General features: G+C 41.5%; 2 protein-coding genes and 1 pseudogene across 3 annotated transcripts in view; 2 read left to right on the top strand and 1 right to left on the bottom strand.

Moving 5' to 3' along the window:
• Positions 1-673: 673 nt before the first annotated feature.
• On the bottom strand, positions 674-2,661 carry LOC128437987 (perforin-1-like; annotated as a pseudogene).
• Positions 2,662-7,022: 4,361 nt separating this feature from the next.
• Positions 7,023-11,442, top strand: LOC128438622 (rho-related BTB domain-containing protein 2). The gene is made up of 7 exons (XM_053421232.1): positions 7,023-7,159; positions 7,231-8,171; positions 8,272-8,390; positions 9,002-9,152; positions 9,274-9,362; positions 10,541-10,646; positions 11,237-11,442. The coding sequence occupies exons 1-7, from the start codon at positions 7,038-7,040 to the stop codon at positions 11,440-11,442; spliced, it is 1,734 nt and encodes a 577-aa protein (XP_053277207.1). The 5' UTR covers positions 7,023-7,037.
• Positions 11,443-15,594: 4,152 nt separating this feature from the next.
• Positions 15,595-17,918, top strand: part of LOC128437698 (phosphatidylethanolamine-binding protein 4) — a 50,900-nt gene continuing 48,576 nt past the window's right edge. For both annotated transcript variants that reach the window (XM_053419884.1, XM_053419883.1), the window contains exons 1-3: positions 15,595-15,664; positions 16,669-16,772; positions 16,988-17,120. In XM_053419884.1, the coding sequence (XP_053275859.1) occupies positions 15,629-15,664; positions 16,669-16,772; positions 16,988-17,120 (273 nt within the window). In that variant the 5' untranslated portion in view covers positions 15,595-15,628. The remainder of the gene's footprint in view (positions 15,665-16,668; positions 16,773-16,987; positions 17,121-17,918) is intronic.

Raw genomic sequence — 17,918 nt, 5'->3', positions numbered from 1 at the left:
ATGAACTACCTACAATGACCAAACAAAATTGAGCATTGAGGAGATGGGCTGTTGCCAGCCACCAGGGGGACATGGAGACACTTTCCCTCACTTTCTGGAGCCATCAGTGCTCAGTCCTTAAAAACGTTTATAGGATGTATTAGCACCTAGTGGTGAAGTTGCACATTGCAACCAACTGAATACCTCCTCCTCTCCCAAGCATACAAGAGAACCTATGGTTGCCTTTTAATGTGAAAGGCCTTCTCTAAAGCCAGTGTTTGGTTTGTCTGTTCTAAGCTACTGTAAAAACAAGGCAGAATCCGTGAAACAGGAACAATTCTCGATGTTGACATTAAGTGCTCATTCTAAGTTGATGAAAACGTATGTTTGAGCGTGTCAGTGCAGCAAAAGACAATTAAAGGTCAACAACCAAAGTATGTAGCCGTGTCTTGAATCAACATTTCTTTATTTGGTTATGTACTATGGATGTAGAAGGACATTGACTTTGATTAAAACAGAAACATTACAATACATTATTTACATAGAAGACAACTGGTTTCTGGTTAAATTAATGTTTCCTACAAGATATAATATGAAATGATTATGTTCAGAGTTCAAATGCAATAATAAAATGCCAAATATATTACACTTAAACATAATCTATCTATACATCTAAATCTATGTTGAAACATTGTCACCTAACAACCTTCTCAGCATTGGGGGAGTAGCATCCACACCTAAAGCCGGTCAAGTGAGCATCACATCTGACGGTGTAGGTGAAGTAGAGAACTCCTTTACTGAGCTGACAGCTCAGGGAGTGAGTTCCCCTCTCCGGAAACAGCAGACATATCCCAACCCTGTCATTATAGAGCAAATACCCTGTCCCAAACTTCAAAACTCATCTCCTGACCCAATTCAACAGAACCAAAATCATATTCCACACTGGGTTATTGTCACCCATTACTGTCTCAGTTTCCGTTGTAGAAGATCTTCAGGTAGGCGTCTGTTTTTGTGAAGGTGTCCGCCTTCAGGCCTGCAGCTCTGTGGATCTCCAGTCTGAGGATTCCTCTGCCAGCCCTTAACGGACAACAGTTGTGATCCAGGTTAGGAGTCGGGGAACAGCACTTGGAAGCGGCATGCCCCACCTGCAGCTCGTTCTCTTTAATGTAGTCAGTGACGATGCTTCTCAGATTGTCACTGATCTGCGAGTCCTCCACCAAATGGTGAGGAGGGAAGATGGTGTAGGAAACCACATCAGGGTTGTCGTGGAGGCTCTTCATCCAGCTGCGGTACGCTTCAGATGGGTCTTGCTGGTTGAGGATGTCAAGGAAGTACCTCTCCCCCCGATAACCTTGGTCTTGTGGGTCATGAAGCCTTGCTAGTAGCCCATGCTCATATTGCCCTTCAGGAAGTTTTCACACTTGTTGGAGAAGGAAGCATTAGCATGAACGAAACCTAGAGCCATTCAGAGTTCGGCGTTCAGGCAGTTATTGATCTCGGACTCTGAGTAACCCTTCAGTGTGGCCAGACAGGTCCGGAAGGCAGTGATTCGCTTCACCTTTACGCCAAGCTGGACCTAGGAAACAAAAATATTAACTTTTGGCTTTTCAGTAACTATTGTCATCCACCTATGTGTCATTATCTCAGTAAAACATAATGAAAAGATTCATTTATTAAAAGGCGCAGAGAGAAGACTGTGTGTGTTTCTCTGACCTGGTGTACACAGTGTGTTCCATAGGTGTCTATCAGACGTCTGTATTTGGCTCTGTCCTGGCTCGTGTTCAAACTCTGTGGGAGTCGGTTCAGATACTCTGTAAATTCTGCACTCAGCTGGGGATGATCAGCCAGCCTGTAGCTGAAGAAACAAAGGACATGCAGAGTGTCATGAGGCAATTAGAAAATAATCATGACCTTTTTGTAACAAACACAATAAACATTCAAGTTCACTGTGCGGCCTTGTAAATATGCCGATCTACTTCTTTTATTTTGTGTACCACTAGTTCCCTTTTACCTGTAGTAGGTGCAACTGATTTCATGGATGGCGAAAGTGGCCTTGTCCACGCTGTGCTGTGAACGAGCAAACTTTTCCAGGTCTGATCTGCTTCCTGCCAGCACTGCCTTGCCAACTTTGTCAAGCTCAAACCCAGGTACCAGTTGTTGTTAACCAGGGTGTTGGAGCTGCGCAGCAGGCAGTCCACCGAGTGGTGCAGGGCACTAGAAAGCTGCTTACTGCAGTGGCTGAGGGGACGCCAGTCGAGCACCGCCGCTGGAAGCCTCTGAATCTTAGGAGGATTAAGAATGACCGGATGTACATGGGGATGCAGGTGTAGGAAAAAAGCAGTTAAAGGAAGTGGAATACAACAGAGCAGGGGGGGCTCTGAGAGGCCTGAGCAGTCTGATGGTATGACTCTACCTGTCCGTTTTGGAACTGGTTGGGACACAGTGTGCAGGTGCGGTTGTCAGCCAGGTGAGCTTTGACCTTGATGACATACGCGCCTGTTCAACGCATCCACACCACGTCGAAGCCCTCTCCTGCCAGGTTGTGGCCTGGGAAAAAATGAGTTTTTCACACTCTGACCCAGAGCCAGTCCGACAGCCATGGATGCTGCAGACCGCCAACATGATTGACAAAGGCATTATCAACAGAATGAAGGTGCTCGTTGATGTATTCCATCCTGGCATGGTGACCTAAATGTAGCAGAGGACACAAAGGTAGAGGATGTTACCGGTAAAGTCTAGATTTTAATGATAAGATTGTGAGAGAACATTTTGTCACTTAATGCACCCAACATGTCTCACAGGAATCTAGATGCAATTAGCAAGTATTTTCCAAAGTTCCTTCAAATTAAAACACATTTTGACAGGTTTGCTTTGGGCAGATTTTTTATAGCAGATGAACTATGTCTGTTACACAGTAAATTCAGATGAGCTCTTAATCCTCTCTGCTTTATAAAAAGCAGTAATCCTGCAGCAGATGTTGTGTCAACACTAAAAACGGCAAACTATGAAGAAAGACAAAATGTGACTCTTACCTTGGACTGTATTTGTTTTATTGTCCTTCAGTCCGTTTCGTCGTCTTCCTTTAGCATTTATCATGCTGTAACTTGTCTTCCCCTGCCAAAACGCCTGCCTCTATTTAAATGCTCCCTCTTCACTAAGCCCATTGATGGCACAGTTCACTGTAAGCGGTGAACTGCAAACTGTCTAAAGTCTTGATCCTGCTGGAATTGACATAACGGCCGAGGGAGCTTTTGCTGTGCTGAGAGCCTGCTGGGCGCTCTCTTTTGTCCCTCCTCTGCCTCATGAAAAAAGACCTAGGAGGGAGTTCCCCTGCTTCACAGCTATGTATCTGTCTCTCTCTCTCCCTTTCATTTTTTCTATCCCCCAAGGCCATACCAATTTACTCAGCATGACTGTTTTTTTCTCTATTCAATTACTGCAGTATTATTAGAGAAATAATGTTTTGAGATATAAAATACAACTAACTTTCTTATGAGACTGGGATTTAATGATGACAAAAGCAGTTATAGATGTTGATTGCCACGTATCAATCAGTTTCATCCAATACAACTGAATCAATAAAACAAGACGATCTACTGCATTAGATCAAATTGGAGGGAAACAATGGGGCAGTATTCGGTATTTACTTGACCGTTATAGCAATCAGAGGTCAACACAATGTGGATGCTATTTCAATGTTCCATCTACTTATTGAACACTCTTCTCCAGTCTGATCAGTGGTGACAGATGAGATGAGGTCATGCAGGGTCAGTTAAATTTTTCTTGAGACAGTCCGGTTGAATAAAACAATAAGGGATCTATTTAGACGATTTGTTTTTGTTTGGAGGACATTATATTTATTCATTTTTTATCAAATTTGTGTAATCTATGAAAGCTGGCACTGTCTGTGTGTTTGTGTGTGTTTGTGTGCTTTCTAATGAGGACAAAAGGCAAGTGAAAGTCAATCATAAAAGTTTAAGGTGAAGACATGCTTTAAGGTTACATTTAGATTTAGGTTGTGAGGAGTAGTAACTTAGGTTAAGGCTGAAGTAATGCACCAGGAAGTCCATGTAAGATATATCACAAAGTCATGGAGACACAACTGTGTGTGTGCGTGTGCGTGTGTGTGCGATTTCTATAAGCAGTATGAGCCTCACCTGTCCCTATTGAACATAGAAGCGCCCCTGGAGACATCTCTATCAATTAACACATGAGGTAGTTCATTGTCCTGGCTCTGTGGTGTGACACTGTGCACCCTTGAGGGATATGTAGCTCCAAAACATATTTTTCTTACACTTCTACCAAAATGAAACCACGCAAAGTTGCAGTGAGGGCGCGGCATTGCCAAGGCAGTGGACTTGAGGTCAGTGTATATCGGCTGACTGGATCCGTGGAATTGGGATTCGTGCGTCTTTAAAGTGGATCAGTGTTTTGTAATGAATGGGGTGTGCGGTTTTTTTCGCCTGTGCGCCTGCCTATTATTAGCCGAGGAGGCCTTACAGCGAGCGGAGGTGGTTCCATGACGGCCAGGGCAGCTGCAGCCTCTCTGCACGGCAACGAAACGCTCCGTATTTTGGGCGCTCGGACTAATCGCCCTGATCCGCACGACTCCCTTCTCCCGTTCTCCAGCCTCGGTCACCTCGCCTGGAACATGAAGCTAAACGCGAGCGGACGGCAGGTGCGAGCCGCATCCGATGGAGCCCTGCTTCCCACCGCCTCCATCGAGCAAGCCGATGCAGCACTTCCTCATGTTGCGGTAAGAGGCAGCGGGAGACGGAGGGGGGGTGACGAGACGCGTCCAGGCTGCGGGAGGAATCAAACCGGGGCTTTTATTGCGCGAATGCCGCTCAGCGTTGGGAACGCGGATAAACAGGCTCAGGAGTCAATGACGGGATGTTACATAAGGTGTAATGCAGCAGAGCCTCATGACTCGGTGGCGGCGGAGGGACTGTGCGGTCCTCCTGGTAGGAAATGCACGATTTTATCATCTTTTTTATGGCTGATCGCTGTGCAGGCTGCACGTTTATATCTAATAATAAGAGGAAATACTGCAGGTCTTTGTGTGATCTTGTGAGAATTGATGGATTGATTTGCGCAGCGTAGACTTAAACATGCAAGAGCAATATTAGAGGCGGTGTATCTCTATTGTCTTATAGGCCCAGTCTTATAGGTCACACTGTCAGATTTAACTATAAACATATAAAGGCCTATGTTTATTTATGTATATATATATATATATATATATATATATATATATGCACTGATGCTATATTTAATGAGTGTATTCCTCCGTAGGGGGATGGAGATGATGTCAATGAAAGGACTTTATGAATGGCTGTGAAGTGACCCTTAGAACAAAAAATAATCACAGACAACATTTGATGGTAATATTAATAGCACTGTGTACATCAAATTATTCTCATAGAGCTGAATTAATTGTCGTCCTAGAGCACAGCTTCTATTGTAGTGGGGGTGACCAATATTATGATTTAGGTATCATATTGAAAACATAGGCAGTTGTTTCTTTACAGTCTATCGGGGGCAAGGCAGTCACACGGACACCAGAGCTGATCTCATTCACAAAGAAGGTTACTCTGATGTACGGTTCCTAGTGCAGGGATGAAGGTGCAAATGTGGTCTGGTGTTTAAAGACATGGAGCCAAACATGACGTGACTCAGTTTGGGACCAATTGATATTCAGAATAATGTATTGTTCGATGTGATGGAACATATTAGAACCCAAATAAGGTTCGACAACTACACTATTGGTTATTGTATGGTTATGTGCTGCCTCTGCTGCTGCTTTTGTTAAATAAAATAGAAACCTGGTGACAGTTATATACATGCATGTTTTCTGATAAAGGCCATGACACACCCAGACACAGATCACAGTTCCCTTGGAAACCAGTTTGAGTGTCTCAGGCATCCGCCACCATTTTCACAAGACAGAAATAGTCTGTTTACCTATGTCCTCCATCTCTATTTAATAAGGGCATACTTGTGCCTACCAGGTTCCTAGCACTTACTGCCTTGAATGAGAGCAGTGATGACCGGAGTTAAGCTTTAGGTTCAGGTTGTTTGGGATTGTGCTACAAGACCAGTAAAGAGGGGAAAGCATTTTAGGCTGGCCTCATGGGATTACAGAAATATCTGGCCAGGATTGCTTGCTTGTGACTTTCATTTTCAATTTTTTTATATCGGGACAAAGGACAGGGAAGATGTGAATGGGCACCGGGAAGTCACGAGACATCCATTGATAGCTCTGCAGGCAGGAAAAAAAAGCTGTGCAGATGATGAGCCACGGTGTCTATTATCCGTATTGATTCATGCTCCTGTGCGGTTCAGGACCACAGTTGGAAATTTCTGGTGCTGATGCAGCTTTTCTGCACCTCTTTGTGTCTCGACAGGTCTCAGCTGACAGATTCTGATATGGACTATGAGAGGCCAAACGTTGAGACTATCAAGTGTGTGGTGGTGGGAGACAATGCAGTCGGGAAGACCCGCCTTATCTGTGCCCGAGCCTGCAATGCCACACTGACTCAGTACCAGTTACTCGCCACACATGTGCCCACAGTCTGGGCAATTGACCAGTACAGAGTTTGCCAGGAAGTGAGTACGCAAATAAATTTCTCTATGAAGATTACCTGGACGTTTATTAACGATTTCAACCTTTGGGGTTTTTACAAAATTATAATGTATACATGAGAAGAGAACTCATGCACCATATGTACCTCTGGCTTTACAGTAATTCATTAGTCATTGTCACACAGAGGCCGATGAATGTGTTATTTCTTATCAGGTACTAGAGCGCTCTAGAGATGTAGTTGATGATGTCAGCGTGTCCCTTCGGCTCTGGGACACGTTTGGAGACCATCACAAGGACCGACGTTTTGCATATGGCAGGTGAGATACTGTTAAATTCAATGTCAGAAGACCAGCATGTACTCTGGTGCTGTTATAAGGTGAGGCAATTTGTCCTTCGTCTTCCCTCCAGGTCCGATGTGGTGGTACTGTGCTTCTCAATCGCCAATCCAAACTCTCTGTACCATGTGAAGACCATGTGGTACCCCGAGATCAAACACTTCTGCCCCCGTGCTCCTGTCATCTTGGTGGGCTGTCAGCTGGACCTGCGCTACGCTGACCTGGAGGCAGTCAACAGGGCGCGGAGGCCTTTAGCTCGGTAATGGGACTAATGAGAAGTATTTATGTTTTTGTGAGATTTGTTTCTTGACATATTTTCTTCTTTTTCAGACCCATTAAATCGAATGAGATTCTTCCTCCAGAGAGAGGTCGGGAGGTCGCCAAAGAGTTGGGAGTGCCCTATTACGAAACCAGTGTCGTTGCTCAGTTCGGAGTCAAGGACGTCTTTGACAACGCTATCCGAGCTGCGCTCATATCACGCCGACACCTGCAGTTTTGGAAATCTCACCTCAGAAACGTGCAGCGGCCTCTCCTTCAGGCACCCTTCCTGCCGCCGAAACCTCCCCCACCTATAATAACTGTGCCTCCTCCCCCAACCACCACAGAGGAGCATCCGGTCGGCCTGCTGGAGGACCCACACTGTGCTGATGTCATTCTGGTTTTGCAGGAGCGACAAAAAATCTTTGCACACAAGATATACCTGGCGACTTCCTCTTCAAAGTTCTACGACCTCTTCATTATGAATACGCAAAATGAAGAGAACGAAAGGCCCACTCGCGGTCCTCTCTCTGGCAGAGAGCTGCTGATGCGCGCTGCTAGCTTCGATGTTTGCGAGAGCTTTGATGAGGGAGACAGGGCCAACCTGAGGAACTGCACTAGCGACGGGACCTTGAAGGACTCACAGGGGGGCCGGAGGGGCAAGCTGCTCTCCTCCTGGAGCCGAGCCTTCGTCAGCATCCAGGAGGAGGTGGTCGACGACCCTCTAACATACTGCCCAAGGCCCATGACTGTTGTGCACATGGACCCGTCCATGCAGCTGGGTCCTTTCCGAGCAGTGCTGCGCTACCTGTACACAGGTCAGCTGGACGAGAATGAGAAAGAGTTAATGCACATTGCACACATTGCTGAGCTGCTGGAGGTCTTTGACCTGCGGATGATGGTGGCAAACATACTTAACAATGAAGCCTTCATGAACCAAGAAATCACCAAAGCCTTCCATGTACGGCGCACAAACAGAGTCAAAGAGTGCTTGGCTAAAGGCACCTTCTCTGGTGAGTGGAAACCATGAAGCCATGTTTTGTTTTTAAATGTGTTCTTCTCGTATACAGTGGATCCAGATGTCACTACCTGTTTCTCGCCTCTGTATTGCAGACGTAGTATTCAAGCTAGACGATGGGACGATCATGGCTCACAAACCGCTGCTCATCTCTAGTTGTGACTGGATGGCAGCTATGTTCGGCGGGCCTTTTGTGGAGAGCTGCACAAAAGAGGTGAGTGACATGACGTCACAGAGCTCAAATACACACCCCGTTCAGTGCTAGGTAAAAACGTCTCCTCCACATCTTTCATATTGTCCAGTGGCAGTCTTATTGCCATTCACATTTTCAGCTTTAAAATGACACCAAAGGCACTATGGCCTCAAAGATCAATGCATGCCCTGTCCCAAGTGGGAGCAGCAATGAACTACGTGCTCTGTGTGCAAACTATAATTTAATTAGAGGATTGCAAATCTGCTTTAATCAAATTACAGTGGATTCTGTGTCCCTAGCATACTGTTCGGTGACCTCAGCTACTCTGTTTTTCAACCTTAATGATGCTACTAAAAGAAACTGCCTCTGCTGTGTGAGATTAAGACTAGGTTGTTCAAATCAAAAATAAATTGTATGGTTATTCAAAGTTGTATTTAGATGTAATGATCAGTTTATCCCCTTGGTTGTTTGTTGTTGTTGTTGTTGTTATTGTTGTTGTTGTTGTTGATGCTGGTGTTGTTGTTGTTGTAGCCTAAGTAGGGCTGAACAAGTAATTGAGGATTTTGCAACTATCTCCATCATAGAATAACAAATGTGAAAAGGGGATTCAAACACATGTTCCTGTTTCTAAGGTGCTGTTTCCCAACACTACTCGCAGCTGTATGAGGGCTGTGTTGGAATATCTCTACACAGGGCGGTTTTGCTCTCGGACTGACTTGGATGCAATGGAGCTGATTGTTCTCGCCAATCGTCTTTGCCTCCCCCACCTGGTTGCACTTACAGGTATATTATTATATTGTGTAGTTATTATCCTGTAACTACAGGATTTTGCTAAACAAAGTTAAGTTTCTCAGTCAATGCGTTGGCTGTGTCAATGCTTGACTTTCTTTTATGCCTCTTCCAGAGCTCTACACAGTAACAGTGTTGACGGAGGCAGCAATGATGGGAGCTGACATTGATGGAGATGTGCTGGTGTACTTGGATATGGCCCAGGTACAGTGTGTCGTGTCAATCTTCTCAGAACAAGGACAACAATTGTAACACTTACATAATATTTATTTTTGCTATTTGTAAAGAACAAAGTGTTCTAGAAACTGAGATAATCTTTATACCCAGTAGGTGGAGCCTAAGAAACGCAGTCTGACAATAAATAGTGCACTAAAGCTATTTTGAATATAATTGGCAAACGACCTTTAGAGCAGTAAACATTTAGGACTTAGCAGTCTGGCTCAGCACCAAGTGCATCTCATCGTTCGGTCTGTGCAGATGTGCTTCAGCTACTTCAGGCACTATGTTCATTCTGTGGCAATTTGATACATTGCTTATTTCTTTGGTGATATGAACCACTAAAGGACAAAAATGAATCTAAAGGGAATTTTCTGAATTGTTTTGACCTAATGTGGAGATAGCTTGAGCCTTTTGGGGGCTGATGCTGATACCGATATATCAGCTGAAATAAAGTTTTTTTGTTTTGTTTAAATGAACGTGATTCCTAATATGATAAGAAGTGTAAAAAGGCTTGGAATTTTTTACAGTTGAAATATAAACTTTATAATAAAAATAAGACCAAACAAATACAACTAAATATATAGACGTTGAAAATAATATAGAAAATAAAGATACATTTAATGTCAAATGTAAACACATATTTTTTACATTGTTCAGTCTGTGAAATAAAAGTGTTCATATCAGCATGTATTGGCAAACATAAACACATTTATCATATGTTTATGAAAGGCTCATATTGGCCGATTTGATAAATCAGTTGTTATACTGTACTTTCTAATCTGCATTGATTATATATCCAACAAGATAGCATGCCAATGCTAACACACTTAAGTTTAGTACCAGTGTACAGCTGATGAGTAATGACTGACAATTGCAACCAAAGTTCATATTTACTGCAGTTGAATCTGATGGCAAAATGTAATACAAAATGTATATAAAGGTAGAGGCAAGTCTCACCGAGCAGATGTCAATATAACAATCTGGACCTGAGATAGCCTATATAAATAAATATTTATAAATAAATGTATATTTCATTTAGGTTGAGCTCGAATAAGGAGATGTCTGCATCCGAATCACCAGCAAAACCTCACAACAATGCTTGTCATGTACGGATACTGTTCACAAATACAAAAATGGCAAATACAGATTTTGTGTGTTGACAGTTCCATGGAGCGCAGCAGCTTACAGGCTGGTGTCTTCACCACATCTGCACCAACTACAACAGCGTCTGCCGCAAGTTTCCCCGAGACATGAAGTCCAAATCTACAGGTAATACACACGTGATCTGGTAACAGCCCTCTGATGGAAACTAAACAACAACCTGTCACCTGTTTGGTGCTACAGTACTTAAAGACTTGTTTGTTTTGGAACGTTGCAGCATGAAATGAAAACGTATTTAATAGGCTTTAGAAAAGACAGATGGACAATTTAATGAAATCTGTAAGAGCCGATTAAGCTCAATGGACCCATTACACCTGAGTGAGACTTAGTTTTAAGCACTTCAGGAATAGTCAAGGACCTTTAACATTAATGGTTAATGCCTCTACAGTTCTCGTTTGCTCAATGATAAAATAACATCTATAAATGTTCTATGGAGCCTTTTTGTTTATTAATGATGTTAGTTTTGTTTTTATACAGTACATAAATAATATTACACTATAATGTTATCAGTGTCTAGAATATTTAAATAGCAGAGTATTTTAATTAAGAATATTAAAATATATCTTCAGTCTGTTTCTTTCCACTGATTCCAATGCATCTGCTGAAATGCAAAAAACATTGTGGGGAATTTGACAGTTTAAAATTGAAATTTGAAAATCCTATTCAGCATTTTTCTAAAACAGATTGTTCTGATGCAGAGAACCAAGAATACTTTGAGAAACAACGCTGGCCCCCCGTGTGGTACCTCAAAGAGGACGACCACTACCAAAGAGCCCGGAAAGAGCGCGACAAGGAGGACTACCTGTATCAGAGGCGCCAGTGTAAACGCAAGTGGATTTTCTGGAACCTTCCCTCCTCCCCCAACTCAAACTCTTCCTCCCCTGGCTCGTCCGCCGTCATCTGAGCGAGCGGTAAGGCCGGGTCCACGCTGGAGTCCCCTCAGCGCGGATGTGACTTGTAACAGATACAATAGAAGATAAGCACTGCTGACTAGATCCGCCCCCAGTTATTCAGGCACACAGTTTCTCCTTCTCCGGTTTGTTTGCAGCACTCCTACATTAAGGTCAGCTCAATCTGGCAGTTTTAGTCGAGCTTTGTTCCTTGTATTTTTAGCTCGGTGTACATGACACTCAGACCTCAGTGATATGAGTCTCACTGACAAATGGCACAGTGTGACCGGCGCAAACAACAATCCACATCGATCGTTTTGTGCTCCACCATCTGAGTTTAAAGTAATAGCACTCTGCTGGCACAGAACCTTCCACCTGTGCTCATAACTATCATCAGTCAACCTGAACTGATAACCAAGTGCTGCTTATCAGCTGCAACAACCAGCAACTCAACACAGAAATCAAGTCTCAGAGATATAACACTTTGCCCTTAAGTGTTTGTACAATCTACCAAACTGCGTGTACAATATGATCCCATCAACTAAATGCATCAATAGTATAGCCTGCCAGGAATCAAGTACTGAACTCTTCCACTCTAACCATTCTGATTATCATCCTGTATGCATAATTGAAAATACAGGCAAGATGTATTTCTGTCCAGCTCTTGTTTTTTTGAATGTTTGTGTACGGCTTGCACAACTGAGAGCGGTGGGTCTGGACACACTCGGTATTCATGATGTATCACGAGCTTGTGATTTGTTGCCTCTTGTCACAAAAGGGCTTTAGTTTACATGAATGCGTTCAGTGTCCGGAGACACCAGAGATCCCAAATTGAGGAAAATATCTGTTTTTTCTGTGAAACGCCAGCAAACACAAACCATTATTATTTCCCCTGTGTTGCTGGATGAGGCGTGTTGGCGCCACATGTTTTTCCTGGGTCCTTCAGTTTTGCGTTGAATAGTCCCAACAGCCTGATAGCTACTCATGATGCATCTCAGACGCAACAGCAGCATCTCCGGAGCTGAAGTGACCACGTGTACATTACCATTCCTTTGTGACGACGTGTTTGACATATCTCAAACCTTGTGGGGACTTCTCTTGGTTGATCGGAGGATGCCCAAGACTCGTACATGCAGGAAGCTTCGTCACACCTGGGTGAGGTCATCCATGTTCTTCTACACATCTCAAGCACTTTCTTGGACTCTTCTACGACAGAGACACACACAAAACCCTCCAGTAGCAGCATCCTGGTGAACGGCACTGAGGACACTATGGGGCCATGACGCGTTGTGGAAATGAAAAAAAAAGGAACTTGGGAGGATTATGGTGTTTTCGAATGTTCTGAAATACTGTCAAGCAGTTTAACTCAAATCCTTTGTGTTAATTTGTTTTGCACACGTCAAAGTATATGTTCAAGATTGTCATCTCATATTGGACTTGATTGTAGGATGGAGTGCAGATATGTTCAGATTTGTATGGTGCTCAGTGAAGCTGGGTCGTATTGTACATTTAAAAAAAAAAAATCAGATGAACCGCAAGTAACTTGCTTCACTCTCATGCACAGTTACGTAATATTGTGCACTGCAGGCAGTGAGCAGTATCGCACAGTATTACTGGGTAATACATATAGTGAATATAGACCTGACTCGTCCGACTCGCATTTAGTTACATTGCAGCTACACACTGTTGTTGAAAATAACTTAATACTCATCGTGGGGACCTCCCAGTTACATCTATTATATGCTGTAGTATAAGTGCAAATTACTGGTAGTTCATATGAAGAGTCGACTCATAGTAAATAGGATTAGAGGTAAAGTAGACACATGTTTGTATAAATTACATTATAAAGACATACATGAAACATACCATTGTCATCAAAAGAGTCAGTTCTTGTTGCAGCATCTGCTTTTGCAGCATATGTTAAATAAAAGCTTGCTTTTAATACTGCATAGGATTGGTTACACTTTTCGATACAGGGTCCGACTAGACACATATTAGACAGAGCCCATCAAAAAGCTGAGAAATGCTGATGAGAATGCTCCTGACCTAACTACATTGCATGAACAGGGATGAAGTTCAGTCATCATCATTGAAAGTGCTCGCTACAGACAAGTGATGGTGCTGGTGCTCTAAGCAGTAGCTTTAAATTGTTCTCGATTTATATTCATTTTGTCTGTTGCTAATTCATTAAAGACAGCAACCGTCATTTGAAGGTTTTAATTGTTCAAATCTTTTTTGGCACACATTGTCAGACATTAGGCAAAGGGAGCATGGTACACTTTTAGATCCAGCTTTATTCTAATCCTCAATGTTTGGATTCATCAATATGCTACATTCGAATTAATTACCTAATAAACAATAAGGCCCAGTTTTCATGTTAAATAAGGTTTATTATAATATCTATAGCAAGAGGGTAAGTGCGGTTATAATTTGCCTTGGTGTGATAGATGAAGTTCATAGATGTGCATTTCATTCCTCAGTGCACTGCATTTCTGAATGAATCCACTGCTGATGTTTTGCATCAACGCCACCTCATGCCTTAATGTACAGTGTAGTGTATGGCATCGAATGTAATGTAGTGCTACAATGGTCAGTAGTGTGTCTGCTATATGTTAAGTTACCATGGTGCTCTCAGTGTGTGTATCTGTAAATGTACGTATTCCATAATTTTGACGTTAAGCGTCGGATTCAATGTTTTAAGCCGAATAGACAAAAATTATTAAAGACTGATCTGACCATCCTCAACTAACACAAGGACAAATCATAGATTTGTGATATTATAACCATGAAATGAATGCAGGGATTTCTGATTTAGTTGTTTTATTTCAAAGCTGCTTTATGCTGATGAGTCAGCACAGTTACAACATGCTGAGACAGTGTGGCCATTGGCAGTTAGAACTCAAACATGTAAATATAAATTGTAGGCTGCTATTCAAACTTGGCAGAGTGATCGATATAAGCTATTGCATAGTTTAAGTAGGTAGTGTTTTGTACTATGCATACGGAAATGTCTGACTTTGAAACTTGCACTGCTTTGTAGCACCAGATTCTATTCAATTTGCATTAGATGGTCTTGCAACATCATCAGTTGGGCACACGACATCAGGTAAAAAAATAAATACACCGATTAGATCATAAATTACAAAGATGTTGACACTGGGGCCCTTCTCCATATGTTTGGGTGCTAATATCACCGCTGCAGACTAGCACAAACCAAAGGGAGCTTTAGCAGCACCAGGAATATATTATGTATGCTGCACAATCACTTCTGCATAGTTTAAGAGGCCTTGTTCTGAAATGAAACTTCAATGAAAAAGAGACAAAATAAAAAAACAATAAAGGAAAATTAAAAAAAACTTGAATGTTTTCTCAGTGTTCAAAGCCTAGATGACGTTTTCCTAAGTCATCAGGTGTTTTTGTTCTGAAGAGCTGTTTTTATTGTTTAGGAGCTGTAAATCTGAAATTGTGTAGCATGTGTTCTTGAAAATGTGGAAATAATATTTACTAAATAAAAATGGAGCAACGTGGGAAGTTCTGGCTTCACTTTTTATATAAATACAATAAGTTAAATTGTTAGTTTCAATTTAGAAAAAACAATAAATCTTGGAGTTTATAGTAATGTTGTTTTATGTATATATTTAATTTATATACAAACATTGCAGATATACAGAATATTTCCAGCTAAAGTTGAATACATTTAAACAAATACTCATGTCGATTTATAAATATGAATCCAAACAAATGCACACACACATATATTCAGTCAGTAAATTAGTCACAGTTCCAATCTTTGTGTGCAATAACATTTCTACAGTCTAATTTAACACCAAGATATAATCTATATAAATGTAATATAAAAATATTTATATTTATAATTTATATTATATTTTGAGTCCAAAAAGTATAATGATAAAACAAGTGTGTCAATGACACTGGTTTATCTTTGTAAAGAATTTAGATCTGTTTTCAATATCTGAAATTACAGATACGTTTGTATTATATTGTGTAAGACTTTGAAGTGCACCTCTTTGATCTTATTGCTGATACATAATGTAAATGTAAAGAACTGTGGCCTCTGCCAGTTGTTTTAGTTTCGGTTCTGTCATGTGAAACCTTTGCAGCCTCGTACGTCAGTGACGTGCTGCGCTACGTAGCTGCGTCATCAGCAGCAGCAGCGTCAGAAGCAGAGGAACACAGACAATGAAGGTGCAGGAGGAGAACAAGCTGAGAAACATGGTAACGTTGTTCACATGTGAATGTCGAGATAAACTTACTGTAGTGGAGAGAGAACCGTGTTTTATTTCATCTCTGGTTTCTAACTGCGTGGATAAACTGCGAAATACCGTGTCGAAATACAAATTAACACATTAAACACTTGAAGGCTAAACTTATGCTAACGAGTACTTAAGTGAACATGCAACACTTGAGTCACGTGTCATTTGTCATGTAGCCAGAAGTTTGCTAAATTAAGACCATTACATTAAATTATTGACGTGTCAGCTATCTGCAGTTCAGAAAAGTTCAGTTTAAATATTGTAACACAAACTTAAACTTTGATAATAATTAAGTTAAGAGTTTTACGTAGTTTGTTATTCTTCTCAGTCCTTCTCAAAGATGTCGGGGCTGCTGATGTGTCATCATTAATAAGTGTGGGCGTGGTCAGGTGTATACATCACCTCTGATTGGCCCAGACGTAGAGCACACATAGTAGGACACTCATTTAAAAATGTTTATCTACAGAATGTAGCAAAAGCTAAACGCAATGTAACAAATGCATAACAGCAGATGTGACCTTATATATTATTCAACTTAAAATCAATCATGAATCCTGATAATTGTTAAGTAATTCATATTTTTTAGGGGAAACTTCTTTACAATATTTTAAATTCACTTCTTTTCCTTGTCTTATTTTGTGATTCAACAGCATTAGGGTTTCAAGATGTTCAGACCATTTTGCAGAGCTGTGATAGTTAAGTTAATGAATCATTTAATGTTTACAATTACATTTTAATTCAGAAGCACTTCAGTTACTCATACTTTCCACCACTGGCAAACAGTCTTTATTTCCTGTGCTTCTTGAACTGTCATTCATTTCATTCATTAGAAATTAACTGGCTGGTCAATAGTTGTTTTTTCCTGTCGTCCACTGAACATCCATTGGTAAAAAAATAAGAAATACTATTTGAATCTATCAGATTCCTGAATTGGGTCGTGTCTGACTGACTGCTGCTGTTCCACAGGCTGCACTCGGGTCATTTCTGGTGTTGTCTATTTGCATCTTGGGGCTTTTCCATGTGGAAACATCACCAGACAGTCTCAGCTCAAAGGATTCTTCTTTCTGTCAGTAAGTAGATCATAATGCTGCAGAAAGATATGCTCATAGAGTGATGGCAATGACAGGAGCTTCTTGTGCTCAATAAATGTTTTACTTCTGCCCATGACAGTATTGACACCTTAATCTTTATATTAGACTATGATACTGTTTAAAATTCCCTCAATACTAAATGTAATACACAGTTGTGTACAATGAGGTTCAGCTTCTATCTCTCTTCAATGAAGTGGTGGACTAGAAGTGATCTACCCAGAGCTGGACATCGACAAATGCCTCATCGTTCCCAAGGACCAGAAGCTCAGAGAGAAAGTCAGCAAAGTGTGGAAAGCCCCACAGATTTACTTCTCTGGAGCACACAAGGTACAAGATGCGTGTGCGTGTGTGTGTGTCATGTGTGCATTCATGTTTTTGGGAGATGTTGGAGACAACGTGTTTAGTATTTACTCTGCAATGATTTTGAATCCACCACTGCCGGCTGTCCAGTAGTACATCACCACTTGAATATTGGCACTCGATTTTTAGAATAGAATAGAAACGGAATTTTCATCTATTAATATTATTAAGCGATTCACGGGGATGTTCTAGAAAAGAAAAGATTCTCTATACGTCTCTCCGTTTGTCAAACATGCACATACTTATTTTGAGCACTAGAGTGCAGTAATGGATAAAACATGCTCCATATCATCACTTATGGAACAGGCCTTTGTTTACTGTCACAATAAACAACACGTTCACAATATTAGGCAAAATAACATTATTTACATTAACAATTTAAAATGTCAGTCTTCTCAGTGTTCAGCATATATGTCACTCTTTATTGTTTGCATCACCTACATCGCTGAGCACTGGTCGACCGCAGTAATCTTTAACACCACAGTGGGGTGCTACCACCTCATGGTCGTAGGCCACTCCATGAACAATTGATTTACGTCTCACTTACATTGTACCTTAACTTGTACTTCATACTGTGTATAATGTCAGATAGCATCAAATGCAACGTTGCTGTCATTGGCATCCTTAAATTGGTAACTAATGAAAGGTCAGGTCTGATTGGTTAAAACTAATCATACTAGTCAACGTAGAGACAATTATTCTATATCCTAAGATAGGAGTCAGCTGCACCAGAGTGTAAAATATACTGTGCATGGTTTAGAGAGT

This window comes from Pleuronectes platessa, chromosome 4, assembly GCF_947347685.1.
Source record: "Pleuronectes platessa chromosome 4, fPlePla1.1, whole genome shotgun sequence".
NCBI lineage: Eukaryota > Metazoa > Chordata > Actinopteri > Pleuronectiformes > Pleuronectidae > Pleuronectes > Pleuronectes platessa.
The sequence above is the reverse complement of the archived record's forward strand: the minus strand, read 5'-3'. Positions and strand labels throughout refer to the sequence as shown.